Source organism: Drosophila arizonae, chromosome 4, assembly GCF_054131065.1.
Source record: "Drosophila arizonae isolate 15081-1271.41 chromosome 4, UAZ_ARI_1.0, whole genome shotgun sequence".
Taxonomy (NCBI): Eukaryota; Metazoa; Arthropoda; class Insecta; order Diptera; family Drosophilidae; genus Drosophila; species Drosophila arizonae.
In genome coordinates, this window is record NC_142924.1 from 19,879,280 (window position 1) to 19,906,872 (window position 27,593).

Below are 27,593 nucleotides of genomic sequence, written 5' to 3' on the forward strand. Positions count from 1 at the left end.
GCAAAACACCAATTGCAATATTAAAATGAGAAACTGCATTGTGTAATTAATTGCAAAGATAAATAAGCCAAATAAAATTATAAAAAAAAAAACTCATGTGTCTATTTTAAACTGCGAATAATGGAAAATATTCTCGGGGCCGTTTAACTGGATAGTAAAAGGACAACTTAATAATCTGCTAGTAAATATAAAACTTCAATAAATATATTATTTGCTACATCAGTAAGTTTTAACGAGTTCATAAATATATTTATAGGATTGAGACAACACTCGAAGTAAATTTAAAATCACGATTACTGTATTTGATATCACGATTCGTGCTTCCAAGTTTATCTCAATTAATCGATCGATTGTGACAGTAACAAAAGTTGTTAAACCTCTAATTTATTTCTTAAATTTCGAAATATTTTAGATTTGAGTTATGAGTTTGGCTCGTTTGCGCCATGCAAGAAGCGCTGGAGTAAGATCCTTATCCTTAATGGTAGGCATGCGTATCAAAGAGCTATAGACGCCAATGTCTGCCACAGACATTTGATTGCCGCCAAAATATTGCTGATCATTTAGTCGCTTGTCGAGCAGGCGAACCATGGCCACTTGGCTTTTGTGTGTGTTGCACCGCAGCAGTTGATAGCAGATGTCTAGCACAGCATCGATTTCATTGCAGAGAGGCGAGTTCTCATAGCGATATTCTGCGGGGCCCACTCGTCCCAGGTATCTAATGATATTCACTTCACCATATATGGGCACATACATTGTGGGCGAGCTAATCATCTCGGTGTGTTCACCTGATGATAGATTAATTATTTGAAATAAGTATATTACAATGGGATTTTAGTAAAACAAGCTTACAGTTCTTCCAGATTAGTGTTACTTTGATCTTGGGCAACGATTCGTTGACTGCTATTTTGGCCAAATTAGCCTCAAATTCGCGCGCTGCTGGTCCAATATCTGCCATAGTCGAGTGTGTAAATGTCTTCACATCAATTGTGTACAAATCGCGCCAAGCGTTCTTCAATGCCAGCAGTGCGTATGGTATAAAGTTGGGATGCCCATTAACGACTACATCATGCAGTGGTACCTATCGAAAACCAATTCGTTAGCTTCCGTAATTTAAGCCATTAGGACTACCTCCTATATTACCTCTTTAAGTCCACCGTTATTACAGGCTGTCGTCTGCTGCACGCTCTTGTCGCACACTTTGACACCCAAACCTTTCCGCATAAGACTCAATTGTGCTTTCAGTTCCTCCAGCTGCTTCAGCACCTTCTCTTGGCGCTGCAAAATTGCTGCCGCGTCTGCGTTCTGTAAATAGTACAAACAAATTACATCATTGCAGGATAGCCGATTTATAAACTAAGAAAGTAAACCAAAATAGAGATGGGGGCGTGACAATTTGACTATGGCGATCGCAGTGCCTTATAAATGAAATTAATGTTTTCGTTTACTTAAGAAGCCACACTTATTGTGATGATTATGAGTATTTATTTAAATCACCACACTTTGACATAGAGTTTAAAACGGAATTCGATGGGAACACACACTTAACTATAAACAACACGTATTATCATGCGCCCATTTCCAAGATGAACACACAAATGCAAAAGTACGGTGCGTGTTATGCAGTTTTGTTAGTATTGTTTATAATTAGATTTGAATATTTTTATAACCTTTAGTAAATGTTGTATTTGTTTGCCTAAAATGTCCAAATCAAGTGCACAGGTGGCCGATTTTGAATTGTTCCTTTCACTCTTTGCAGCGCCATTGCATCGAATTTGACGGGCCTTTTTCGAAATCATACATTGAATGAAAATTAATGTTTTTGTTTCTAATTTTTCACGAAGTTGAGTTATTTAATTTTTGATAATCAATTATAAAGCAATTCACTGTCACAGTGAATTTCTGCTGTTCACAACAATGCGCATCTCTAATTTTGGCCACGGCAGCTGGGGACAACACACTTACTTCAGAGCATGGCGCAGAGCCAACAGAGAGGCTGACATTCTTTAATTCGTACATGCAGGTGGGCAGTTTAATATCGAATTGCGGCAACAAGGTTTTCAGCTCGTACATTTCACAATCCAATTTTGGATAAGCTTAAGCAGATCTAACACAGAAAAATGTGCTTGGCGGTAGTGTTGAGTCAAGTCTATTATCGAATCGTTGTACTTACGATAGGTTAACTATATTATGCAAATGCAATCGATAACGATAGCTAGCGGCCAGCTGATTAACATTAATAAAAATATTTAAATGCTTAAAAATAATATTTTCTATTAAGCAACTGATAATATATTATATTTATCCACTCTTGTTAGGTTAGTGATTCAGTGTAGAGAATTTATCATTATGCCTATTCTACAAAATATTTTCTATCATAAGCATTACAAATAAAATTTTCCAGCTCAGAATTAAAATTATGTGGCGTAACACATTGTTAATTGCAGACAAATCTGGAGGATGTCAACGAAGAAATTTGATGTATTAAAGTACAAAAATGTGACCGCACTTCTTTAATATTTGAATAAAGCAACCACACTATTTAGACACAATTTAAATATAACTGCTCAAATATCTTATCGATATATCGATAACTGTCAGTCGTATAGTAGAGGCGAAAAATAATTATACAAGTTGGCAGTCACATATATTATGGCGTCTGTATTTTAAATTACGAGAACAGTAATATTTATCTAACAAAACAAAATGAATAATAAGAAAGCAAGAAGTTCGGTGAGTAAAATATTAAAACAAATAAGCAGAGGCTATAAAAAATCTCCTATTCTAGCTTAAGAAAGTGTCGAAACTGCCAGATGAAGAGGCTGATCATGTACGAACAAAGCGTCGCATCAGTTTCAGCGGCAAAAAGTTTATACGGTACGTATTATACATAATATAAACGAATTCTTCTAGTTACGGAGCTCTTTTCCAAATACAGAGAATTTGATACAACAGAAAAAGCGCGAGACTATGACAACTCATATGAAATATCAGATCACACCAATGGAGAGGATAGCTCAGGGCACTCCCATGGCACAGTAGCAGCGTCTGTTTTGCAAAGTACAGCACATCTCTATGTGGCCGATGAGACGGATAAGGAAAATGCATCTCCCGAAGGTCTCATAGCTGCCGTCAACAGTGCATCAGTATTGGAGCAGAATTCGCGATTCAGCGATTTCACATTCAAATTGCAGACAAGCATCAATGTGACGCTGCTGCCGGATGAACTAAACCGAAACCGGCGGCGCAATGAATCGCCACCCCGATTGGAGCAAACGGTCAGTGACAGTTTATCTTTGAATGAAATAGAACGTGAGAAGCTGAGAGAAAATAGTGTATACAAAATGACAGTTTTAGAAAAAACTGTGGATCTTATGCCAGAAACGTTAGCTTATGCTGGGGTGAGTTGAAACTGGTGATAAGAGTTACACTGAAATTAAGAAATGCTAAGTACAGCTTTAATATGATGTGAAGAAAATGTACTTCGATTCTCATTTATACAGATCTTGACTAATTTCTGGTTTATTACAGTCGCAGCCAAAGCATATCGAAAAAGTCAACATGCAAAAAACTACTATAATGTCTACAGACATAAGTGTTTTACCTGAAAAGCAAACTGAAGTGAAGCAAAAGACAATGGTATTTGAGAACAAAGATATTACGTGTGACTTTAGTGATATTGGTAACTACAATTATATAGAAATCTGACAGACTGTAGATAAAAATATCAATTCTTTTATATCACAGAGCCAAAAGGGATGATTGAAGATGTGCCGAAGGCAACTCAAGAGAATTTATCTATGGATATGGCAGAACAAGACTATATTAACTATTTGGCCGATGATTCAACGTTGTCATCGCCTTTAATTCCATTAGACGTCATTTCAGAGAACGGCATTAGCAAGAAACTGAACTTTCGGCAATTGAACGATGCATTGAATTCTGGCCGCATACAGCTATTTCCCAATGGCCCAAGAACTCCAACTACTGATCGCAAAGGCAATCAGCGTTTCTGGCATGGATTGGAACAGCAACCCATGGAAGAGGAAGTTCCAGATAAAGTAATGATCAAGCCGCGCGGAACACTCAATTTCAATGAGAGCATGATGATGTCGCCCGCCGTTCCACAAAAGTCCGAAACAAAAGCAGACCATGCAGAGCAACATGTGAACGCGAAGAGCTCACTCAATGCTAAGCGCAATTATCGTTTCTCTCAGGCAGACGAATTAATGCTGGACAACACAAATTTTCTAGTTAATGCCAAAATGGGCGATGAAACACACTCACGAAATAACTCCAAGTGCTCATCGAGGCGTGAAACTACATACGATAATACTGCCATGGAATTGGATGACCTAGAGAAGCATGAGGCAGCGGTTGCAGCAGCTCTGGAAGGCGCAAAACTTAAGCAAGCCATGCATGAGCCAATGGAGCAAGATGATTTCTTAAGCCCCTGCAAAAATGTGAAGAACAATTTGACGACGCCAGCTGTGGCTCAACAATCCAATCAAACACATTTAAGATCTCAGGAAGCAGTCGTAGCTCAACACCGCACCAAGTCAAGGCCAACATTGCTCATGGCTGAGCCCATTGAAGAAGATGAGGCTAAACCAAATTCCGAGTCTTCAGCTCCTAAAACAAAATTCAATGTTCGCAGGCAAACATTGCATTTGGCAGAGGCCATGGATGAAGATCTTGAAATGCCAAAGCTGGAATTGCAATCAAATGCAATCAATAATCGTCAGCAGACATTACATATGGATGATTTCATGGACGAAGATTCGTTGTGCTCAAAGAAAGAAATTGATGGTGCTTCTATGAAATTCAATTCCAAAAAGCAAAGGCAAACATTGCACATGACTGAGCCAATTGAAGAAGAGAGCGTAAGGCCACAAAAGGAATCTCAGGCAATGCCCGTTGTTGACAAGGATTCCAGCAGACGTAGGCAATCTATACACTTACCCGAACCAATTGAAGAGGACTCGTTTTGCGTTCCAGCTTTTGCACCAAAGGAAGTGCATCAGAGCAAGAACAGACACACAATGCACATGTCCGAGCAGATTGAAACGGATTACGTACAGTCACGGACTGCAGCTCCTGCAGAAATTGTGCATCAGTACACCAGACATCGACAAACATTGGTCTTGTCTGAATCCATTGAAGAAGTTGCTGTTCAGCCGCAAAGAGAGGAACCATTGATGACAAAATCCAATGCATTGGCACCGGAGGGCACCAGGCGTAGGCAAACAATGCATCTGGCTGATCCAATTGAGGAAGATTCCTTTTGCTCAACTTCCACGTCTGCCGAACAACATAGGGAAACATTGCAGAGCAATAAGAAAGATGATGTAAAACCTCAAGAAGTGAAGCCAAAGTCAGCACCTACTGAAGCAGACTCTCAATATGATAGACGCAGACAAACTTTACATCTGGCTGATCCAATTGAAGACGATTCAATGTGCCCAACATCCACAGCTACCAAGCAGCAAAGCAAGGAAACCAATAGACGCAGGCAGACTTTACATCACACTGATGACATTGAAGAAGATCCCTTCTGCTCAGCATCCACAGCTGGCAAGCAGCATAACATTGATGGAGGCAATCGACGTAGACAAACATTACTTCAGGAAGATCCCATAGAAGAAGATCCAATCTGCTCAAGATTACAAGCTGAAAAGTCAGTTAAGGCTGCTAAGTTGGATCTACAATACAATAGACGTAGACAAACATTGCGCGTAGATGATCCCATAGAAGAAGACTCCTTCAGTATAAAATCCACATCAGCCAATCAGAATAAGCATAATTTACAGAGAGATGCCACCATGAAGGAAGAGAAGTTAAAGCATGAGGCACCTGTCAAACAACAATCCGCAGCTAACTTGCTATGCGCCCAACGTAGACAAACATTGCATCTAGCTGAACCCATTGAAGAAGATTCAATCTGCTCAACATCCGCTGCCCCCACGCAGCAATGGGAAGAATGCAATCGTCGTAGGCAAACTGTACATCACGCAGACCCCATCGAAGAGGATCCATTCGATTCGACAGTCCCTGCTGCCAATCAGCATAGACATCAACTTCGAGGAGTCGAGACAGTTGAGCAAGCAGAAAAAGAGGCAACATCAGCTGCCTCTCTTGTTGATAGGCGTAGGAAAACCATTATACAGGCTGACCCCATTGAAGAAGATTCCTTTAATTTAACATCGTTCTCTGAGAATCTGCATAAGCAAAATTTACAAACAGATGCTCCAATTGAGGAAGGTATATTGGAATCTAAGAATGAAATGAAGCAAGCCGTTAGCTTGAAATGCAATAATCGTAGACAAACAACTCACGTGGCTGATCCCATCGAAGAAGATTCCTTCAATTTATCACCACCCTCAGATAATCTACATAAGCATAATTTACAGGGAGGTCCGCCAAGTAAGCAGAATGCACCTAAGGTTGACCTGAAATACAATAACCGTAGAGAAACCACTCACCTGGCTGATCCTATTGAAGAAGATTCCTTCAATTTCGCACCACCTTCAGATAATCTACATAAGCATAATTTACAAAGAGATGTGCCAAGTAAACAGAATGCTCCTGAATACAATACCCGTAGACAAACAACTCACCTGGCTGATCCCATCGAAGAAGATTCCTTCAATTTAGCACACTCTGACAATCTACATAAGCATAATTTACAGGGAGATCAGCCAGGTAAACAGAATGCGCCTAAGGTTGACCTGAAATACAATAACCGTAGACAAACCACTCACCTGGCTGATCCTATTGAAGAAGATTCTTTCTGCTCAACATCCAACGCTGTCTATCAGCAGCAAGGGAATGCGGGAATTGAGAAGGATATCTTAAATATGCAGAAGGAAGTAAAGCAGTCCCATCGGCCTAGGCAGACGTTGCATGTGGTTGATCCCATGGACGAAGACTCTTTCTGTTCAAAGTCAACCGTTGGGTCGAAAGGCAATCACTTCAGCAAATATAGAGCAACAATGCTGGCCACAGAAGCCATCGATGTCGATCAGAATTTAGCTCCCACACATACAGTTGCTCTAGCTAAAAAAGAAAGCATCAAACATAGACAAACTCTACTCATGACGGAGTCCATTCTGGAGGAGGATAAAGCAAACGCAAACAACGACAGCAACTGCAAGCAGTTGCCCAGCGAAACATTAAATCTAAGTGAAGCCCTTGACGAAGTCAAGTCATCAAAGGCGGCTGCCCAAAGCCAGCGCTTGGCAAGCAAACCAAGGCAGACACAATACCAAGAGGAAGCCATGGATGTGGAGATGTCAAATGTGGAGTGCACTGAGCAGCGCGCCAGCAGATCCAAGCCCAAACTGAGGGAAGCTGTGCTGAGGAACGATCTCTTACGTAAAACTCTGGATAAAGAAAACGTTTTTATCAGCTCCAGCTTCGAAACGCCTGAAATGAAGAAGAAGCGTCAGATGTTTGCCCTTACACCAGGTCGATCAATGATTGAATTCGAAGACTTGGAGGAGGATTGCAAGGTCAGAACTCCAGCTGGAAAAACTGCTTGCCGATCCATATACCAAGCGATGGACATGGAGCTAGACATGGACACATCAAACTACGCCACGCCCGAGAAGAAAACTTCGTTCAATGTGAAACGCCTGCCAATACATTTGACACCCAATTTGCCGGAACCGAAGAAGCGCAACCTGCAGCTGCATCTGGACATGGAGGAGGAGAATATGTAAGTATTATCTTCGCTTAGACAGCGATGGGATCTCATTTGTTATTATTTAAATTAGCTCGCAGCCTGAACTGGAAACATCAGAGCAACAAGTGGAGGAATTGGAATATCCAACGAATAGGTCACGCATTCCTGTTTTGTGCAAAAGCTTGAATTCGCCTTGGCGTGAAACGGAGCAGCTGGACGGCACCGTGCAGATGGTTAGAGCACAAATGATTCGCCAAACGGGTAGCCACGGAATGGCAATTCCACACTTCACGGAGCATAAAATGAACAAAGATGCAACGGTCTATGAAGATAATCCCATTACCATATCTGATGTGTCGAACCATTTCAAGTCACAGCGAGAGTTGGCCAAGAACTTAGCTGAGCAGCGCCAGCAACCCAAGGAGACGTCCATTGAGAGTCGCAACTCGAATGAGCTGAGCAACAAGAGCTACGCTACGGCCCATAAGAAGTTCATAAATCTAAGTGGGGATACCATAATCTTTAACAATATGGATGATCTTAGCGACAAGTCGGACAATTGTGAAATTGACAAGACACGACTCAGTCTGGTGTCGACCTTGCTGGACGAGGCGGACGACGAGCAAATTCGAGCAGCTAACAGCAGCCACATTGACTTGGTGAACAATGAGACATGCCTTGGGCAGCTCGATCCGCCAGTCGTGGCTGGAGCTGAGGATGCGTGCAAGAAGTGCAAACATTGCCGGCGCTCCATGGACAGAACGAGGACACGTAGGAGTGCTGAAGAGACATTTGAGTTGCCGGTTTGGCCGGACCTGGGCGTGCAACTTGAGCGTCTAAAGCGTCTGCGACAAAAGCCACGCATATCAGATGTCCACAAGTATTGGGAGCTCAAGAAGCTGGAAAATAATTCCGAAGATGACGAGCACGAGGAGACGGAATCGGAATGCGATTCACGTAACACAAGTCGCTTAAGCTTGCTGCAAATGCAGGAGATGTTCAACAGCAAGTGGGAGGAGTAAGTGAAAATAAAATATATGCAATAGAATGCAAAAATCTAATATTATTGTTCTCTTTTCTCTTCTAGATACGCACAAAGCTTGCCCAAGCCCAAGCCAGCGGAAACGTTTGCAAAGTGCTTAAAAACAGCATTGCATGCTGAGCTGCCCAATTGGATATTTGATTCTAATCTGCAAATCTATCGTACCTACATATTCTCCCATCGTAAAATAACCACCTTTAAAATCTATATGGGTTATGAGCCGTTGGACTTGTTGGAAACCAAAATACGCGTAGGCAACATTCAACTAGAGTCAAAATACGCACCTCCCTCACGTAAGTGTAGATCAAAGGCATTCCAATTTGGTTTAACCTTACATTTTAAATTTTTGTACAGCTTTAAAGACTGCTTTTGCTGAGCTGTTGGATTTTCAACTTAAACTTAATCTGCCGCTGAATCTGGATAGGCTGTTGGACGGCAATGATGTGGCAGATCTTGTCAAATTTCTAAAACACATCGATGGAGTTTGTTTGCAAACCACTAACATATGCAGGAAGCTGCTCTTAACCATAATTACAGCAAATGCGCGCCTAATCAGGTAAAAATAATAATTTTTATAAGTAATTTACTTAATTAATTTGATATTTCTATTATTAGTGATTCGAATCGGATTATCGTGAGAAAAACTGTGCGCAGATCAGTTAAGAAAGAGGATGAGGCATATGCGCGCACAGAGAGGATCCATTTTAATATTCAAATTGGTAATGTTCAGGAGATCTCATTTGAGGATATTTTGCAGCCGCCGCTGCATCAATTCGATGAGAAGATTCGATTTTTGCCCAGGGGCATAGAGTTTTTAAAAGCCTTCTTGCAGAGCCCCGAACAATATTTAAAACACAACGTCGACTACAATAAATAATAATCCAGTGCGGATGTTTCGATGAGCCAGCAATATAACCAAAATATCTTATATTATATTATCGTCAAGATAAATGTATAATTTTATATATCAATGATAAGCAGTTCTGTTTTTTTTTATTAAAAAAAAGTATACATTTAATTAAATAATAGTTGTATAAATGTTAAATTAATATAAAAATAAAATTCAATTCTGATTTTCTTGTTTCTAATGTTTAAATTAAATATTTGGTTTTTAATGTTAACGGCCTTGAAAAAGTTCACCATTGAGTTTAGTATTTAGAAAGTATTTCAGTATTTAAATCAGTTTGCAAACTGGTCACATTCCTGTTGTGGAAGTCATCAAAACAAAAAGCTTGTAATCGTAATAAAATATAAACGCCAAAACTGGGCAAATATATTGAACATGTGGTTTGATCCTTCGGGCTACTATGTGGTGGCCTTGACCACTCTGTTGTTATGTATTCTAATAGCTCTTTATTTTGCCAACTTTTTAAAGGACGATGCCGTGAGTAAAGAATTGTTAGAAGCCAACCCCTCAGAATCATAATTCATATACTCGATGCAGGACCTGGAGGACGAAGGCCTTGGCGCTGACGAAGTACGCTTGGAGGACGATCCCGTGTTGAAGGCACAGATGCAAGCGCGCCTGCAAAGCGAGATCGATGATGACGAGGCGTACGAGGAAGAGCAGGAGCCGATGAGCGAGAGCGACACGGAGCCGGGACCAGGACGGGCACCCAACTATAGCAACCTGGTGGGCAAATTCAAGGCCAAGCGCTACCAGCACAAGCTGGAAAAGAACCTGTCGCCCAGCCAGATAGAAGAAGAGCGACGCATTGAGCGCGAGCAATTGGCGGCCATTTTCGAGCTACTGCGCAAACAGGAGGATGAACTGAATCTCAAGGATCGCATTAGCGATCGTGAGCTGAAGCAACAAGTTAAATTATATCGTTAGACTGCTCGATGTCGGCTTTAATCTTACTAAAACGTGTGATTATATCGCTTATGTGTATAGTATCTGTTTACCGCTTAACTTACAAAATGTGGGCTGGAGCCTTAATGTAAACTGTTGACCCCAAAGTCCTGGCGAGTAAACCATTTACTATTTGTAGTCAAAGACACTTAGATTTTATTCCATATATATATATTTATATGATGTATATACGCTATATAACGAGTATTAACTAACTGCAAAGCGTGTGCTTAGGCTAACTTAGCCCAAAGGATGTGAAATTTAATTTCAACTAATTATTATCCAGTTATTTTATTTCAAATAGAATCTGAATGTACAAAATGTTGAAATGAAATCGCCTATTATTTATTTATCTCATTTATCTAATTGCGGGTAATGCTCGACATCCACCCCAACTTTTAAAACTTTAGAATAATAACCACTGCAACCCCTTGATAGCTTCTCTTAGAAGGAACCTAGCAACCGGAGCCAGTTTAGTTTCCATGACAGCAGGAAAGTTGTTTATTTGAAGTATTATCCACATCATTTTCACTCGACGATCTTCTTGAGAAGTGAATAGTTTAGTAATTCAGTTAAATCATTTTAAAAATCTATAAATATGGTCAACTTTGTATATCCCGAGGAGCTGTACTTGTTTGTGGAGAGCATTCGCTGCTTCCAGGTGCGCGATGTGGGCAGCAACAAGTGGCTGGAAGTGCACGAGATGATCATCAAGCTGAGCCAGCAGGCGGCTCTGGAGGTGGCCGAGCAGCGTGAGGAGGAAGTCAAGGAGTTTCTCATATCCCGGGACAAGCTGTCGGTGCTTATCAATGAGGCCTATTGCGTTAATCTCTGGAAGTCGCGTGTGCTGCCTCATTTGCTGGAAATTGATCCGAACCCACAGGCCACGTTCCTGATTTACACCGTGCTTTACCATGAGGCGGCAGTGGTTGCACTGCTGGATCTCTGCCTCTACCATCCCAGTGGCTGTGAGTCACTGCAGGACTCGGTGCTAGATCTGATCGACTATGCGGCCCAAGGTGTCGCTCAGGTCATCGGCTTGGTCAGCATGGGATATCATGAGAACGAGACCAAAGTAGATGTGGACGAAGCCGTGCTCACAGAGCTCGAGCGCCAGAAGCGCGATCTCATCTATAAGATTGGGCTGCGTTGCGTGTCCCTACTCAGCTACCTGGCCGACAACGTGTCTCTCTTCCACTTGGGCGCAGCTCGTAGAATGCTGACCACCCACGATGTACCCTGGCTGATGGTAGACGTACTTTGCTTCAGGCCCTGGCAACGCAACACCAGCAAGGGCTTGGAGAAGTATATTGATGAAAAGTGGACTTCCGTGGAGGATGCCACTAAAATCATAAAGACTGAAGCCCAGGCCTGGTTCTGTGTTCGCCAGCTGCTGCTCTCCCCCCAGATAGCCGACAACTATCCCCTGAACGAGGCGCGTTGCAAGCAAATATCAAAGGTAAAATATGCTATAGGACTTTAAAATCCTTTCTAAATGCTTGTTTTCACAGCTTCTGGGCATGCTACATGAGACGCTCTTGGATCAGCTGCCCGTGCTGATCGAGCTCAAGCACTTCGTCAGTCGCTTGACAATTAGCGGCACAACCGGCAAAAAGACTCAAAACTTGATTTTGGAGGACATGCCACAGATACAGGACAATCTCATCAAGGAGGTGGAGCGTGACGGCGGCTTCTACCAGGTCGCTCAGAACCAGGATGGCGTCTTCCTCAACAACAATCGTGAAGAGATCTGTGCACTGGCTACAAAGCTGACCAATGCCTACGGCACCGAACTATTGTGTGAATTGGAGCAGCACATGGCAGATTTGGAACTGAAAAAGGATGAATCTAAATCAGAGGACAGTGCAACGGCTACCACTAGCGAAGACTCGGAGGAAAAGACTCACAAGTGCGGCAACTGCCAGGTGCCGGCCAAAAAGAAGTGCGCCAACTGCAAGCTGGTTCACTATTGTTCACGGTGCGTTCCACAGATTACACAGATTTGCGCGCGAATTTTCACAATTAAATTTCCTTCAAATTGCAGAGAGTGCCAGCTAAAGGATTGGCCACAGCACAAGGAAACCTGCTTGAGCTGCGTCGATTAGCTTTTATCATTTCATTTGTATTATTGATAATAATTATTAAATAAAGAACATTCCAAAAATTGCGAACGCCTCCATTGTTTGATTGTGAATGTTGGTTTTTCGTTAAGTTTTTGTTTTTATTTAGCAATAAAAAATTTGCCAGGTAGTCTCTCATTCAGCAGACAGGGGAACAGCAATGGCAACATGTTTAACTGTTCTGTCTGAGATGGTCCTTAACTACATCCAATGCGGGCGTCTCCTCACCGTAGTCCTTGATGACGACAACAGAGCAGCCGCAGACCTTGCGGGGCTTGCCCTCCTTGTCGATCTTGCACAGGCCGGACCATTCGCCCAATTTCTTGTGCGAATCGACGCGGATCAGTGGAATCTGATGCTCATTGCACAAGGCAGTGATCAATTTCTTGTAGTTGGGCTCATCAAAGGATTCGGCCAGAATGCAGAGGACAGCTTGACGCCTGTAAAACAAAATGGAAAAGTTAATTATAATGGTTTACAATAATTCGTGTATATATTGATTGAATTTAAGGCGTTTTCAGTAATTGGAAGAATTGATAATCAATGTAAAATTCATAAACACGGACCAATTAATTTCATCAGCAAAAAATTAAAAACTAAACTAAGAATTGCTTTTGCTTACTTGTCCAAAGCCTTGCAGGCCTGGTGGATGCCATGGACGAGTCCATCGGCGATCAGCGACTTCTTCAGCACTTCCTGTAGCGCGGTGTTTATGTCCATGGCGCCGCCAAGAACGGGCGCTGCGGAGGGCACATCTCTACCGGAAAGAAAGAAAATATTTCAAATTAATAATCAAATCTATAAATTATCACAGAGCTTCTAGCTCAAAACTTATTTCAAAGAACTTGCTCAGTAATTGGAAGGTTTCTAATCAATGTAAAATTCATAAACACGGACCAATTAATTTCATCATAGTGAAACCATTTCAAGTTCAAATTTTATTGTGTTCTGCACTTACACATCAACGTCGGCCATATCTGAAAGGTTGAGGCTGCACTGCACTGTAAAGGATATTAATAAAACTATTATTAGATATGATGCCGTACATAATTGTAAATTAAATTCTTCGTAGCGACTTCAGCACAAAATTAATACGCTTTCGTACCTATTTGACAACCGGAAAGAAAGAGAGCCAAGCCGCGTTGCAACCAACTTCATGTTTTTGGCTTTAGTGATGTTTTGACATATCGATATCAGCTGTTTACCTGAAATGGCATTCAAAAGCTAGAAGCTATAACACAAAGGCACACATTGCTTTTGAATTACTAGACTAAATGAATTTAAAACTTTCTTTTTTTAATATCCTACATCTTTATCTTTAACTATATTTTGATTTATTATGCATATTAACTCATTACTATATTGTTAAATAAAATATTGTAAATATGCAAAAATGGGTACAATAGAAAAATACAATTTTGATCGTTATGAACTGGGTATTTTTTAGCATATTATCAACGGTTGGTTTTTGTGCCATTTTGCGCCCAAAATCTTTGGAGCCAATCAGCTCCCGCATCTCGATAACAACGCTAAAAATAGCTCCTAATAAGTCTAATTAAACTAAGTCATAGGATATATAGTGATTTAAAATCAATTGTAAGCTACAGCTTCCTAGTGCAACAACGTGTTTATGTTTACATAAGCCGACGGGCAACATCACAGCACCCTCAACAACAATAACAACAAAATGACAAGCAAACTACAGTAAGTTGAGTGAATCCGCCCCGGCTGCCCTCAGCCCGCAACACTTTGTCGTGAATTATGAATGTCTACAAATTCGGTCCACGTGTTCGTGTTGATTCGTGTCTAATTGTCGAAATTTACAGCAACATGTGAAGATCGTGTGCCATTGGCTGACGCTCTAGTTAGTGTCGTCTTTTATTTGTATGCTTTATGTTATCTGAATTGGATTCCTGCACTTTTGATCCAATTGGAATGGGATTTTTGTATGAATGAATTTAACTAATATTTGCTGAAGGCATGCGACGCTCTGATAAGAAACATTCTTCTATACAAATACAACAATGCACATCGTAAACAACACTGGCAACCAAAAAAAACACCCAAGCTGAAGTTGATATCAATATTCGACACAACGTACCTACATATGTATTTGGATGATCTCTCTGTAATAATATAACATAGCTCTCGAACATTATACACAATATAGGCTAATATTATTCGGTATTTATTCAGTATCATTAGCAGTGTGCACATCAATTTAGCCCGCACTGTAGCTTTATTTGGGGCTATCGCTTCGGTTCATCGGCAAATGATACTGAATATTAACATTGAAGCGGCAGGCGTTGATATTGGACTAGGTTTCAATTGCTAGTTAACGACAAGCCCTCGACTAGACAACATGAGCAACAAAAGCAACGCGAGGTTGCGTATCTATAGGGCGCACCATCAACTGTAGCCTAATCCTTTTGAATTCGATTTTATTTGCAGAGAAGGCATCCTGGTAGGATGTGGGAATCCCCTGCTGGACATTTCGGCACCTGTCCCCTTGCAATTCCTGGAAGGCTATGGCATGAATGTGGATGATGCCATATTGGCAGAGGAGCGACACATGCCCATTTACCGTGAGCTGGTCGACGGATATCAGGCGGAGTACCTGGCTGGTGGCTCGGTGCAGAACTCCCTGCGCATAGCACAGTGGATATTGCGTCAGCCAAACGTTGCTGTCTTCTTTGGTTGTGTGGGCCAGGACGATTATGCGGATATACTGCGGGAAAAGGCGCGCGCTGCCGGCGTCGATGCCCATTATCAAGTGAGCCCAGACACGCCCACGGGAACATGCGCGGTTCTCATCACGGGCACGCATCGTTCATTGTGCGCCAACCTGGCGGCTGCCAACAAATTCACCATTGATCACCTGGAGCAGCCTGCAAATAAGGCGTTGATCGACAATGCTCAATACTATTATATCTCGGTGGGTAAACAATCTTCATAATCTCGCATACTTACTGATTAATCTATTGTGTAATCCTTGCGTACAGGGCTTCTTCTTGACCGTCAATCCGCCCAGTATAATGCGCGTAGCTGCCACAGCCAATGCCAAGCAGCGGCCGTTCCTAATGAACCTCAGCGCACCATTCATATCGCAATACTTCATGGAGCCGCTCATGGCGGTTATGCCTTATGTGGATATCATTTTTGGCAACGAAGCAGAGGCCCATGCCTTTGCCACGGCGCAAGGCTGGCCCGCCGATGCGGATCTGCGTGAGATTGGCAAACGTCTGGTGGCACTGCCCAAAATTAATTCAGAGCGACCACGCATTGCCATACTCACGCAGGGCTGTGACCCCGTGCTGCTCATCCAGCACGACAAGGTCCAGGAGTTCCCAGTCACACGTTTGGCGGTCCATGAAATTGTAGATACCAATGGCGCTGGGGATGCATTCGTTGGTGGATTCCTCTCGCAGTATGTGCAGGGCAAGTCGCTCGATGTTTGCATACGCTGTGGCAACTATGCAGCGGGTCACATTATCAAAAATCCGGGCTGCACATATTCCGGTGAGCCGGAGTTTAATGAGTGAAGACAAACCGGAATCACACACACTAACACAGACACAAGCACACACACACACACAGACACAACGAGCACTCGCAGATAAGCCTGTAAGAGGCACTAAGCATGGCGCAAATCTATTTGCAATTAATGCAAATAAGTTCTAAACGTGACTAAGAAAATGTTGTTAACACTATTAATTATTTGTACATATTATGTATACACATGAACACACACACAAACACACATGCACATATAACACAGTTGGCAACGAACATGTGAATTATGCACGGCCTTGTCGTTTATATACAATGTTAGAGCAATATTCGAATTTAAATTGATAATAAAATAACAAAAGCCCAGAAGCAAATCCTATTTAACCGTTGATTGGTGAGCTGACCTCTAAATGACCCCGAAGAAATCATAATTGATAATAATTGCTTAAGCTCGTTTCTTTTGGCAATTTGTCAGCTTTCGTTTGCATCCCTTTTGTGTTTTGTTACATTCGCTGTGTTTTGTGCGTTTTATGACTTTGGCTTTATTTAACAATTGAATCAGCGGCAGATTAGATACGACACGATTACTGCTATGAGATGTTGGGTTTGCTCAATTATCATAGTTTATTTATTTATTTTTTTCAATGTAATATATCACATCATAGCAAGCTAATTTATGTCGCTCGTCGTTTGTACAACCTGTTGATAAGCCTGTTTCTGGTTTATCATTGACATATTGATACAGTGAATCAGGGATTATAATCAAGCTATAAAAAACACTGCAAGCTACTGAAAAAAGACTTTGCACATATATAGGTAACAGAATGCATTACCTTATTCACACTTCTAAATTTATTTCATTGTTGCAAAATACAAAAAGATAATAAACAATAACGCTTAAATACATTCTTATACTTTTACATTTTGAGACAATACAAATAGACTCGATAATAATTGAAAAAGGTTCGTCACTATATCTATTGTTGCTCTGTGCCCAAATTTCAAAAGGGGAAAATACTAAGATTAGATTTGTTGTTTGCTTTGCATTAACATTTGCATTTGCATTTGTGTGGATGACATTTGATCCCGTAAATATGATTCCTAGTCAATCAGATAGCCTTTGATGAAGGGCAGCCCCGTTGGCACTTGCTTCTGATACCGTGCGTAGTCAGACTGAAAGAAGTAGAGCAGCGAATACTCCTCAACGTATATGCGATCGTGAAAGAAGAGCCAGCTGACTAATGCATAAATGCAGATGCACAGCGGGTTCATCAAGATTAATTGTGTGCCAATTGACCAGTAGAACCAGCCCACATAGGACGGATGCCGGCTGTACGCGTATACGCCGTGGGTTATCAGCTTGTGATCCGAGTGCTTCTCATCCTGGACCTATTTGAGAACACATTAGATTATAAATAGCCATTTCAACTGGAGATAAGCATGTACTTACTAAATGCGTAAAACTGCGACCTGCTGTGATGATTGCCGTTTTTCGTACAATCTCGCCGAAAGTGCATAGTGCCACGCCCACAAACCAAATGTGGGCGTATCGCTTGAAATCGGGCAGGAAGTGAAGCTCTAGACCGAACTCTATCCAACTGGCTGCTGCGGCCAAACCATAATGCACTGAATGGTTCAGCATGAAGGAGTCCAGTGAGAGTGTTCGAGGATTTGCTACCGCAATAACCAGAAACTCCGAGTAGTGGAAGAAAGCCATAAAGCAGCCATAGACGCCAAATTGCTGCCATGGTGCGGGCGCAAAACAGACGACTAGTACGCTCGCCGCCATGACGAAGCCAAGAAAAGAGGCGCGTATAGCAACCTTGTTGATAAAATAATCAGATTGAGATATGCTTGTATTTTTGTGCAATGGAAGTGTGAGTCATGCGAAATACCTGATATTCCATGTTGCGGAGGACAAACCGTATAATTAAGTTGATCAGGGCGTAATATAGCACTGGACCCCACAGAATGGCACCCCATACGTTTGGCACTATTTCATAGTATATCTGGGGTACTGAGGGCAACAGGATTAGACCTGCCGTCGCTAGAAAACAATATAAGCTGATCCGGCCTTCAGGACACAGATGGCAGCGGGCTCCTGCCGAAGACCGTGAATTCATTGCGCACATTATAATGCAATTAAATGTGCTTTTATGTGAATTTCTGTATAAATCACATTGAAATTTTGATTTTTTGTAGCATTTGCAGAAGCGTAAATAAATATTCTAAAACCGGCAGCAGCTGTGTATGTCAATAGTAAAGGTTAAGAAAATTAGAAGGTTGAGCAGCATTGTTGTGCGCAATGACGTCATAAGGTATGCAAAACCAGACATTCAGAGCTCTAATATTTTTAAGGTTCATTAACCATATAGTCGAGTGGTTTTATATATAGACTTTCTGCAGATTTCACATTACAATTTTAGTATTCCTTTTCTAAACAGGTTTTTGTCTATGCATTTTGTGTAACCTTCTTTGATTATTCAATGGCTTGATAGTTGTCATCGATAGTTAAGAATGCGATGTATAATGTATCGGTCGTCAGCTGCGCGTGCAAAACATCATTGCGATAAACTGATGTGTGCAGGTTATGTAAATTTATAGAATTGTTAATGAAAATATAAAGGATTGCTGCACTTCTTGTTAATAAGACATTGCTATGGTATTCTTGAATCTTCCTTTGATGGTAAGGGCCCGTGGCCCCGATGAATTCTGGCGAAAACGGCGTATTTTTAAGCTCGCTGCGGTAAGTATAAGAATACTATTTAATAACGTTATTTTAACTAGTTATCTATCCTCTTGTTAATTAGCATTATCGCAGTCGAACACGGAATGTTTACACCTTTGCCATACGCAGCGTACATCGTGCCCTCGCCTACGCAACCAAGGGACGTAAACTCAAGAAACTGGATATGGCACAGCTGTGGACAACGCGTGTTGAAGCCGGTTGCCAACAGTATGGAGTTTCTTTAGATGCCTTCAAGGAGGGCCTTGCACGCTCTGATATCTTGCTGAACAAGTCAGTTGCCGGTTAATGCATCATTTGCCTGATTATTAATAGTTTCAAATCTTAATTTATAGAAAAATATTGTCGGAATTGGCAATTTGGGAGCCACGCTCATTTGAGGCATTGGTCAATATTTCACGAGAACGTGCTGCTGTCGAAGGCTACCCCGACATTAAACGAAGGTCGGCCTTTAATCAGGTCTATGGATTGAATAACCTGAAACTGGATTAGTTTTTAAGTATCTAGATGCAAATATAGTTTTTATATGTTAACACTGAAGTTCTCAAGCTTTATTTTTTGTATGTTATGCAAACATAAACATTGCATAGGACTTTTATTGTAGGTAATTACGTACTAATAGAAAACAGAATTCATAGAATTGTTACGGGTCATCTATTCCAACTTAGCCAAAATATCCGATTCGCGGAAGAGGAACAGCTCTTTCTTGTCGTCGCTATCCAATTGGACCTTGGTGCCACCAAATTCAGGCAGCAAAACGCGGTCACCTTCCTTCACTCCAATTGGAATATGACTGCCAGTGGTCTATAAAAAATTCAAAGTTGATCATTAATGAAAAACTGTTGTAATCATCGCACCCAACAATGAAATACTTACAGTATTGCGAGTGCCGGGACCAACGGCAATTACAGTGCCCTCTAGCACTTTGCCCACCGATTTTTCAGGCAAGACAATGCCACCTTTCGTTTTGGTAAGAGCTTCCGCGCGTTGAATCAAAATACGATCCAGCATGGGGATGATTTTCTTGATTGCGGCTGCCTAAAAACATTTATAAATAATTTCATTTACTGAGCAATCTATGGTAATTGATGTCAGACAATATCCCCCCCTGGTGCCCAAAAGCTGCGACAGAGCAGAGTTACACAACAACCCGGCAAGGCGAATGAGTTATCAGCATATGTAGAAACTTCGAGAAGCGCAAATGGGTTTTTGTGATTTCCACAGCCGGTAAACAGAATCAAATCAAACTTAGCAATGTACTCACCATTTTTTATGTTATTAAATGCAAAACTGGACTGCTTTAAATATCTTTAAACTTAATTGATAACTGTAAGTGAAGATTCACTACACGTGCGGACCGGTCGCGGTTGTTCGTAATAGTGATACACAACCGTCCCATACTGTGTATCGATGCTTGGTGGGTGTGCGATGTATCGTTCTATCGGCGATACAATTTACTCGTTCGATTTAAATTTAACCGTTTTAGTATTTTAATAAAAATATAAACAATGCTGATTAAGGCTTGTGCAACTAAATTAGATATTACAAATTAATGTATTAAGAATCTCCATCGAAACAATTAAATTACATTAACTCTTATGAAATTCATAATGTCTTAAGTGGAATATTTTAAATACCTACATATTTCAGTTCAATAAAACACTATATTATTATTCGTTAATTATTAATGTATTATCGCAATAACAATCAAGTTTTATTACCTGAACTCATTGAAAATAGGAAATCAGCGTATAATTGATTTGTATTTATTTTTAGGACATTGTAGAGTTCAGGGGATCTCCTAGTCGTGCACTCTCGACAATTGCTTTCTTACTGGTTCTATTAAGAATAGCCCAGCACATAATTGATTATATTCTTTTAACTATAAGGAATGTGATCAGCATGCATGTGTCAGCTTCATACAAATACGAATATAATAGAACCTACTCTATAGATGTAGATATTTGGTAGTATGGATTTATGCAGTCAAAGCCAGTAGTGCTGCCTGGATGCATTTTCATTGCCACTTCATCGGATTTTGTTTGTTTGTTAAATTCACAGCTGAATTTTCCTGACATTTCTAGAAGATCGCTGCAAATATTTCCATAGATAAGCGTGTCGTGTAGCTTATGTTGTAATATTGCGAGTTTAGCCAAATACCGGAGTTGGCTCTTGGACAGCGGACGTGCTGTAAAGTTCCGAACTGATTCGTTAGCCTGCATTAAAAATAAGATATTTTTATTAAAATGTAAAGAATCACAATTATAGGTCTTACGCTCGTTATTTCATGACAGGTTAGCTCATTTGGCGATATTTCCAAAACTATCGTAATGGCATCCTGCAATGTGCAATGGCTACGATCCTGTCGAGCGACGCACAAGGCAACGAACGTGTCACTAACTCCATTTATTATTAGTTTATGCTGATGAAACAGAAGATCACATATTCGATGACTGTAGTGCAATATCTTCCTAGGATATTCCGCTTCCAGCAGAACACACAGTTCGGGAAAAATGACACCAAGGGCTTTCAGATCAAATACATAAGTGTTATTCGCCGTGGCAATCACAATCACAGATGTTTTACAGTGTCGGCCATAGAAACTGGGCTCCACCAATACCGAAATTATAGTCTGGTCGCGTATGTCTTTTAACGCCTGATGATAGGACTGGTCCGTTTGCTGGATTACAACAATGCGGTTCAATTTATGATCCAGTGACAACAATTCGTGCGGCTGCAGACTTTTTGTTTTAACAGACTTTCGCTCCCAACTATCAGCTGTAGCGAAAGATTCCGTGCTGGTATTATTGATGTCCTCGCAATTGCTCGTATCATCATCCATTGTATTTTTAGTCTTAATCTGCACAAATAAAATTGTATTACAATAAACAAGAAAGAATATGACATACTTTTAAATTGAAACAAGGTGGCAACGCTTCAATAACTATCAGCCGTTTAATGGTAAACAAAAGCGAGAGCGCATGAAGTGCCGATTTTATATTCGATTTTGTAATAACAAATTTATAGTTACGTTTAGTGTTTGATCATATTGCGAAACAATGTGTAGAACATTAAATATATTAACCATAATATAATAATCTCTTAAGCAACATACCCTTATAATTTTTCTAATTAACACAAGAGGCGAAACTAAAAGAAAGCAAAACAAAAACACATGTAAAAGTGAACGGGATCTAAGCAAAGCTAGAATTAGTGATGGCCAATACATACTACCATCACTGTTACTGCGATTTCGATAATTTCTATAAGTTATTAAAGAAAGAGAATGCAAATACATATGTACATGTATGTTTTTATTACTTTAAATGGCATTACTATTAAAGAAATGTTGTGAGGTATTTAATTTGCTATAATGTAATTTTTGCTGTCCTTTGAACTCAATTACGTCTAAAAGAGACGAAGCAAATTCAATTTCAAAGTGAAAGAAAATAAAACCTGTAAATAGACAATATTTGTTCACGAATTTCGCATTATTTTGCTCGCATTCATACAAATGCAATTCGAACTACCAAAAAATGCTGTGACAAAATGTAGTTCAATTTATTAAATGGCTTCTCGGTGTTAGGGCACAGAAACTTTCGCAATCGAGTGAAGTGCTTCTGGCGATGCAATAAGCTCAATTCATGATCTACTTGAAAGGGGCGCACAATGCGAATAAAGATTTTGCGAAAACTTTGATACTCGAATTTACTAATTGCAGTTGACTTTAGTTGCAATCATCGAAATACAGACGTGCCTTCAGTCAAATTAATATTTAGAGCTATCATCTAGGCCAATTTTGAGAACCTTCCTGCCATGGCAGCCAGACAGCAATCGGACGTTAACCGCACTTTGGCTGAGTGTGTTGCTAGGTTTCTGATGCGGACTTAATACTATAGCCCGATTAGCTTTCAATTTGAGCAATTGTGACATTTCCAATGCTAACCGTTTTTCTATGCTATTCTTTGTTATGAAATAAAAAAGAGCATTAGCCAAATAAAATATATATATAAATACATTTGCTTGTTTTACATATGTATATGTACATACCATATGTATATAGGTAAGTATATATGCTTGGAGCGTATACATAGAATAGTATATAAATAATCATATATCAGTATATATTAATTCATACATATAATATTGAAACATACATAACTTATATAAATTTAACATTATTCTAGTTAGTTGTCTATTCATTCATTCATTATTTTATATTGCCCATTATAATGTACAATGTTCGTCATTGTAATATAAATATATTATGAAATCTGTATTAAACCAATGTCTAGAACAAGCGTATCTATATAACTAAATTAGAAAACGCCAATGCCCGAAAAGGTATCGATATTTTTTAATTAATTAATTAGTTTAATTCATTTTTAATTAACTGTTCTATCCTATCCCTGCTCGCACAATCTACGATAACATTAGCAACTAACCAACCGCAGCTTTGCTCTAGGATCCAGCTATTGGCGACGAGGCGGTGCCCACTAGTATTTCCAAGTATTGCCCAAGAATTTCCTCGAAAAATTCTTCTAAGTATTTCCTCCAGGAATTTCTACTAAGTTCCTCCTCCATGGATTTTCCCTAGGTCATTAACGCTTAGCTTAGCGATCACTAAATATGTATTTGTACACACTTCACATAACTTCACTTTACCTTACTTCACTGCACGACTGACCCCCACCAGGCCTGGGCGACTGAAGAAATGCTGCAGTTGCTGCCCTTTATATACGGGGACTCACTTAAAGCCGAAGTTGCGCTCAAATGTTGAGCCCGATGACAGGTAGAGGTCGTGGTCGTTCGAGTGACCAATGGGAATACTCTCTGCTGCTGCAATCTAGCTTCGTTTTACTCAAATATAAATGCCCACTGAATACTCCTGCATAAATATAGACAACTTAAACGATCTTACGGAGAGACAGACTGTGAGATGCACAGGGAGAGAGTAGAGACAGAGAGCCAGATATACAGACAGACATACGAATAGATATATAGACAAACAACACACATACGTAGTTAAATCGGATTACTTCATAACGCTGCTCAAGAATATATATGTATGTATGATTTGATCTAGCCTTAAATAGGCTAAGCTGGCAACACTGCTACTGTACGCCGCAGCTGCGCTCTCGGCTGTGCGCTGTTATGCGCTCACTTCTATGCTTTCTTTGCTCTGCGCTCCCTCTCCGATGTGCGCTGATATGTATTGCTTCTATGCGCTCGCTTTGCTTGTGTTGGTCGCTGTTAATCCTCTTTCGGTTGTCTGTGTCTTCGCTGGATGCCGTTCTTCGTCTTGTCGTTGTAGTTGTTAAACGCTGTGGTCGTTTGTGCTGTTGCTGAGCGCTGCTATCCGTATTGTCGTTGTTCTCTGCCGTTGCTCTTTGCTGCTGCTCTGCGCTGTTGCTCCGCTTCACTTTGTCATTGTTGTTCGCTACTTTGTCGCTGTGCTTATACCCTGTACTCTGGCCGCTCCTCTATGGGGTATAAGCCTTACACAAGTCAATCTACTATTCATGTAAAGTGTTTTTAATAATGTTAAGCTAAAGTTAATTCTACTTGACCTGTTGACCACGTTGTGAATCACAACATATTTAGCTCATTATTTACCTTAAATAGATATGAAAACGCCAAGAATGAGCATCATGTTATAGAGTATCATAAAGTAACCTGCCTTTGATCAACCAACGCAAACTAAAAATGCTTTGATAATAATTCAAACTAATAATTAATTGATAAAGCAAGCTGTGGTTGCTGTGGGTGGTCATTTTGTACTTTATTTTTGTGTTTTCTTTCCTGGTACATTGGAAGATGCTTTCGATTTTCTACTCAATGGTCTTTGTGACTTAAGTTAAACTTCGTTTCGTTCTTGAAATCCACACTAATTAGGCGACTTACGAACGGTAAGCGACTGCGTGGCGAAAAGGTTAATTGCATTGTAAGCGGCTTGATGAAAAAATGTGGAGCTAACCACGCGGCATCCAGCTTGGCCGCTGACTCGACTTAATTGGCGCACGAGGCGCATACTTAATGCGCTTAGATGCGGGCCAGGCTCATCTCATCTCGTCTCATCTCATCGCAGCGCCTCGAATCGCATTGCACCGCCTCATTGCCATTACAGAAGCGGCTTTTGTGCTTCTAATTAGATCCATAGTGCAGCAGCTGGTCCTTTTGGTTCGACCTGGACCTCGAGCAACACAAATTGAAACGTTTCCAAAGACGAATTTGGTTTAATGCGTTTGCTAAGTAAATTAGGTGTGAAAATAAGAAGAACTTACCTGACTGTTTGTGTGCGTGTGCAATGACTGTGAAATGATTTTAATTGATACTGCAAAGGCTGCAATTCGAAATCTATCTGCCAACTTTGGCATTAAGTGTTTGATTTATTTAGCTGACATTACGGTAACTAAGGCCTGATTAAAGCTTCCACTTAACCCATCAAATAAGAAGCTGAACATAAATTTAATGACACCATTTTGTTCAATCTCCCTGCAATGTTAATCTTTGTGTATCTATTAATTGCTTTTGGTGTCACATCGATTGAAGGCGAGCTGAAATTTCCCATGGGCAGGTAAATGCAAATCAACTGTCTGATCGAAATTCCACAAATAAATGAACTAATTAAATATTCTGATTGTGCGACAAGCGACATATTTGATTATTGCAAATTTAATGCATAACAGCACCCAAAAACCTTAGCTAGGGTCAACTGCGGGCCAAGCTCTGATTCGATGTCACAAGTTAGATCAACAATAACAAACGAACAGAGGCAACAGCAACAGCAACAGCAACAACAACAATGATGATGATAAACACGCGACGACAACAAAAATAAATGAAACAAATTATGCTGCGGCACTGAACGAAGAGATACCCTGCAGAGTGCGGGGGTGTTGCGAGATATTATTGTACACGTTCATGTTGTGAAAAGGGTAAATAAATTGGGTTCGCGATAAAGCTATAAGATAGGGAAGGGAGATATACGTAAGCCCTTGATATTTCGAATTGAATAAAAACTCATTTCTACACCTGATATGTTGAATATGCTAGATTGCTAGGACCTGGGATTCTTCAATAACAAATGAACAATTTGGAACCTATAATTTCACATTGCTTTTACTATTATGCTGCTCTTCAAATTGTCTCAATATTATTCATTTGCATGATAACTCGTCTTATCCTGTATCATTGGAGTTAGAATAACCAAAAATGGTATACGGCTATACAAAAGTTCAAAGTAAACTCAAGTAAATTGGATTCATGTTGCTTAATTTACTTTAAAATCTAGCAGAATTATTATAAATATTATATATTATTTCTTATCCTTTTTGTGGTATAACTATCTTTGCTAACTACTTCAGCTATTAGCAACTCTTCTCAAATTATATTTTTATATTTATCTGGTCTTCCAATTATGCCTATGTCCTTTTTAATCTCACTTTCAATCGATCCATTTGCACACATATTACAAATACAGGGTGTACTAAAATAAATGAACGACTGATTGTGTTGGCGGTTTAATACTTGTGCATGTGAAACATGAAAATGGCTTTGCATGTTATGTGTGCTGAGAGCAACAACAAAGGCAGCCACTGCTACAACACCAGCAGCAACAACAACAAGAACGGCAATCGTAGTAGCAGCGACAACAACAAGAACGTTCCACTAATTACTCTAATTGTGCACGGGAGGTGTGGAAACACTTCGAGCAACGATGACGACAAAACTCCAATTTGGACTTTGACTTTTGTCTGCCAAAGTTTCTAACAATGTTTGAGCTGGTCACGTGACAGCATCATGAACTAACCAGCAGGTAGCAGGACAAGGTAGGTAAGGTAGCAAAGCAAGCAGCCAAAAGGTTTTAAGCTCGACGTATCACTTTACTTTATGCTACTAATTGTAACGGAAAGCTGCAAAGTTCCAAGGTAAAAATTCAACTTGATTTTCCCTTTCTCTTTTTTAATAGCTTAATTAACCATATAAAAAGTTTTGCTATAAGCAGCAGCAAAGCGGAAATAATTTGCAATCAATCAATCAAAAAGAAAATAGAATACAAATTTAAATGAAAATTATAAAATAAAATTATTGCTTTTATTTTTCTAGATTTTCTAATTATTAAAATAAAATTATTGTTTTTAATTTCATATGCTTACTTAATAAAAAATGGAAGCACAAATATTGTCTGTATTTATTTTAATTATAAATTCAATTTTTGTTTTCATTTGTATAATGATTATAAAATAAATAAAATATTTAATATGTAATATTTAAACTAATTAAAAATAAATATATTTTAATTCAGAAATCTAGCCTCATAGAAATCTAAAGAAATACAAAAAAAATAGCAAAACTTTAACAGTAAACAGAAAACTTTTAAAAAATATTTGACACTTGGCTACGTTTCCATTTCGACTGAATTGTCTAACTGAAATAGTGCAACACGATCTCAAATCACGTGCGCAGCTCTATTTAGTACAGCTTGTTTGGGGTGCTAGTGTTGCCGTTAACGTCATCAGGTTAGAAGGCCGCAGCACGTTGGCATCGCGTGCTCGACATGTGCCGACTGTTATTACGTATACGCCAGCGCGGCCAACTGTGTAGAAATAAAACATTAAATTACGTAGGTCGCCAGTTGC

The 27,593-nt window shown here is 40.1% G+C and overlaps 10 protein-coding genes and 2 non-coding genes across 19 annotated transcripts; 5 read left to right on the forward strand and 7 right to left on the reverse strand.

The window, feature by feature from the left end:
* Nucleotides 1-223: 223 nt before the first annotated feature.
* Nucleotides 224-2,181, reverse strand: AIMP2 (aaRS-interacting multifunctional protein 2). Of its 2 annotated transcripts, XM_018007600.2 has the most exons (5): nucleotides 1,963-2,181; nucleotides 1,668-1,781; nucleotides 1,141-1,302; nucleotides 850-1,078; nucleotides 224-785 (listed from the first exon to the last, which is right to left on the reverse strand). In XM_018007600.2, exons 1-5 carry the CDS (start codon nucleotides 2,068-2,070, stop codon nucleotides 409-411), a joined length of 990 nt encoding a protein of 329 aa, XP_017863089.1. In that variant the 5' UTR covers nucleotides 2,071-2,181; the 3' UTR covers nucleotides 224-408. The 2 variants fall into 2 exon arrangements, with proteins under 2 accessions (XP_017863089.1, XP_017863090.1); XM_018007601.2 differs by lacking the exon at nucleotides 1,668-1,781 and having other exon boundaries at nucleotides 1,963-2,179.
* A 243-nt stretch (nucleotides 2,182-2,424) lies between these two features.
* Nucleotides 2,425-9,796, forward strand: Spc105R (Spc105-related). Of its 3 annotated transcripts, none has more exons than XM_018007588.2 (9): nucleotides 2,425-2,730; nucleotides 2,786-2,874; nucleotides 2,936-3,275; nucleotides 3,529-3,679; nucleotides 3,745-7,714; nucleotides 7,773-8,699; nucleotides 8,769-9,016; nucleotides 9,078-9,279; nucleotides 9,339-9,796. In XM_018007588.2, exons 1-9 carry the CDS (start codon nucleotides 2,704-2,706, stop codon nucleotides 9,598-9,600), a joined length of 6,216 nt encoding a protein of 2,071 aa, XP_017863077.1. In that variant the 5' UTR covers nucleotides 2,425-2,703; the 3' UTR covers nucleotides 9,601-9,796. The 3 variants fall into 3 exon arrangements, with proteins under 3 accessions (XP_017863077.1, XP_017863076.1, XP_089323246.1); XM_018007587.2 differs by having other exon boundaries at nucleotides 2,426-2,730; nucleotides 2,936-3,398; XM_089467120.1 differs by lacking the exons at nucleotides 2,425-2,730; nucleotides 2,786-2,874; nucleotides 2,936-3,275 and adding an exon at nucleotides 3,402-3,465.
* Nucleotides 9,797-9,902: 106 nt separating this feature from the next.
* Nucleotides 9,903-10,719, forward strand: LOC108612590 (uncharacterized). The gene is made up of 2 exons (XM_018005519.2): nucleotides 9,903-10,107; nucleotides 10,168-10,719. The coding sequence occupies exons 1-2, from the start codon at nucleotides 10,006-10,008 to the stop codon at nucleotides 10,555-10,557; spliced, it is 492 nt and encodes a 163-aa protein (XP_017861008.1). The 5' UTR covers nucleotides 9,903-10,005; the 3' UTR covers nucleotides 10,558-10,719.
* Nucleotides 10,720-11,035: 316 nt separating this feature from the next.
* Zmynd10 (zinc finger MYND-type containing 10) lies at nucleotides 11,036-12,746 on the forward strand. Its single transcript, XM_018008797.2, has 3 exons — nucleotides 11,036-12,034; nucleotides 12,087-12,553; nucleotides 12,620-12,746. The coding sequence occupies exons 1-3, from the start codon at nucleotides 11,174-11,176 to the stop codon at nucleotides 12,678-12,680; spliced, it is 1,389 nt and encodes a 462-aa protein (XP_017864286.1). The 5' UTR covers nucleotides 11,036-11,173; the 3' UTR covers nucleotides 12,681-12,746.
* Nucleotides 12,747-12,775: 29 nt separating this feature from the next.
* On the reverse strand, nucleotides 12,776-13,888 carry RpS12 (ribosomal protein S12). The gene is made up of 4 exons (XM_018008799.2): nucleotides 13,801-13,888; nucleotides 13,654-13,696; nucleotides 13,318-13,452; nucleotides 12,776-13,135 (listed from the first exon to the last, which is right to left on the reverse strand). Exons 2-4 carry the CDS (start codon nucleotides 13,668-13,670, stop codon nucleotides 12,868-12,870), a joined length of 420 nt encoding a protein of 139 aa, XP_017864288.1. The 5' UTR covers nucleotides 13,671-13,696; nucleotides 13,801-13,888; the 3' UTR covers nucleotides 12,776-12,867.
* LOC149269374 (small nucleolar RNA U18) lies at nucleotides 13,208-13,280 on the reverse strand. The gene has a single exon (XR_016270144.1). It is a non-coding gene; the product is annotated as a small nucleolar RNA U18 (small nucleolar RNA).
* LOC149269375 (small nucleolar RNA U18) lies at nucleotides 13,540-13,611 on the reverse strand. The gene has a single exon (XR_016270143.1). It is a non-coding gene; the product is annotated as a small nucleolar RNA U18 (small nucleolar RNA).
* A 248-nt stretch (nucleotides 13,889-14,136) lies between the features above and the next one.
* Adk2 (Adenosine kinase 2) lies at nucleotides 14,137-16,579 on the forward strand. 2 transcript variants are annotated; one of them, XM_018008556.2, is made up of 3 exons: nucleotides 14,137-14,399; nucleotides 15,147-15,630; nucleotides 15,698-16,579. In XM_018008556.2, exons 1-3 carry the CDS (start codon nucleotides 14,383-14,385, stop codon nucleotides 16,235-16,237), a joined length of 1,041 nt encoding a protein of 346 aa, XP_017864045.1. In that variant the 5' UTR covers nucleotides 14,137-14,382; the 3' UTR covers nucleotides 16,238-16,579. The 2 variants fall into 2 exon arrangements, with proteins under 2 accessions (XP_017864045.1, XP_017864044.1); XM_018008555.2 differs by lacking the exon at nucleotides 14,137-14,399 and adding an exon at nucleotides 14,923-15,080.
* Nucleotides 16,580-17,014: 435 nt separating this feature from the next.
* On the reverse strand, nucleotides 17,015-18,678 carry Icmt (isoprenylcysteine carboxylmethyltransferase ste14). The gene is made up of 3 exons (XM_018008558.2): nucleotides 18,101-18,678; nucleotides 17,656-18,027; nucleotides 17,015-17,594 (listed from the first exon to the last, which is right to left on the reverse strand). The coding sequence occupies exons 1-3, from the start codon at nucleotides 18,335-18,337 to the stop codon at nucleotides 17,307-17,309; spliced, it is 897 nt and encodes a 298-aa protein (XP_017864047.1). The 5' UTR covers nucleotides 18,338-18,678; the 3' UTR covers nucleotides 17,015-17,306.
* A 53-nt stretch (nucleotides 18,679-18,731) lies between these two features.
* mRpL20 (mitochondrial ribosomal protein L20) lies at nucleotides 18,732-19,491 on the forward strand. The gene is made up of 3 exons (XM_018008559.2): nucleotides 18,732-18,951; nucleotides 19,016-19,224; nucleotides 19,287-19,491. The coding sequence occupies exons 1-3, from the start codon at nucleotides 18,865-18,867 to the stop codon at nucleotides 19,441-19,443; spliced, it is 453 nt and encodes a 150-aa protein (XP_017864048.1). The 5' UTR covers nucleotides 18,732-18,864; the 3' UTR covers nucleotides 19,444-19,491.
* Nucleotides 19,471-20,374, reverse strand: LOC108614437 (10 kDa heat shock protein, mitochondrial). Its single transcript, XM_018008560.2, has 3 exons — nucleotides 20,216-20,374; nucleotides 19,828-19,989; nucleotides 19,471-19,755 (listed from the first exon to the last, which is right to left on the reverse strand). The coding sequence occupies exons 1-3, from the start codon at nucleotides 20,216-20,218 to the stop codon at nucleotides 19,606-19,608; spliced, it is 315 nt and encodes a 104-aa protein (XP_017864049.1). The 5' UTR covers nucleotides 20,219-20,374; the 3' UTR covers nucleotides 19,471-19,605.
* A 244-nt stretch (nucleotides 20,375-20,618) lies between these two features.
* On the reverse strand, nucleotides 20,619-23,882 carry LOC108612679 (protein Exd1 homolog). Of its 4 annotated transcripts, none has more exons than XM_089467133.1 (3): nucleotides 23,401-23,882; nucleotides 21,227-21,811; nucleotides 20,619-21,167 (listed from the first exon to the last, which is right to left on the reverse strand). In XM_089467133.1, the coding sequence occupies exons 2-3, from the start codon at nucleotides 21,791-21,793 to the stop codon at nucleotides 20,895-20,897; spliced, it is 840 nt and encodes a 279-aa protein (XP_089323259.1). In that variant the 5' UTR covers nucleotides 21,794-21,811; nucleotides 23,401-23,882; the 3' UTR covers nucleotides 20,619-20,894. The 4 variants fall into 4 exon arrangements, with proteins under 4 accessions (XP_089323259.1, XP_089323258.1, XP_017861128.2 ...); XM_089467132.1 differs by lacking the exon at nucleotides 23,401-23,882 and adding an exon at nucleotides 21,983-22,227; XM_018005639.2 differs by lacking the exon at nucleotides 23,401-23,882 and adding an exon at nucleotides 22,067-22,224.
* Between the last annotated feature and the right edge of the window lie 3,711 nt (nucleotides 23,883-27,593).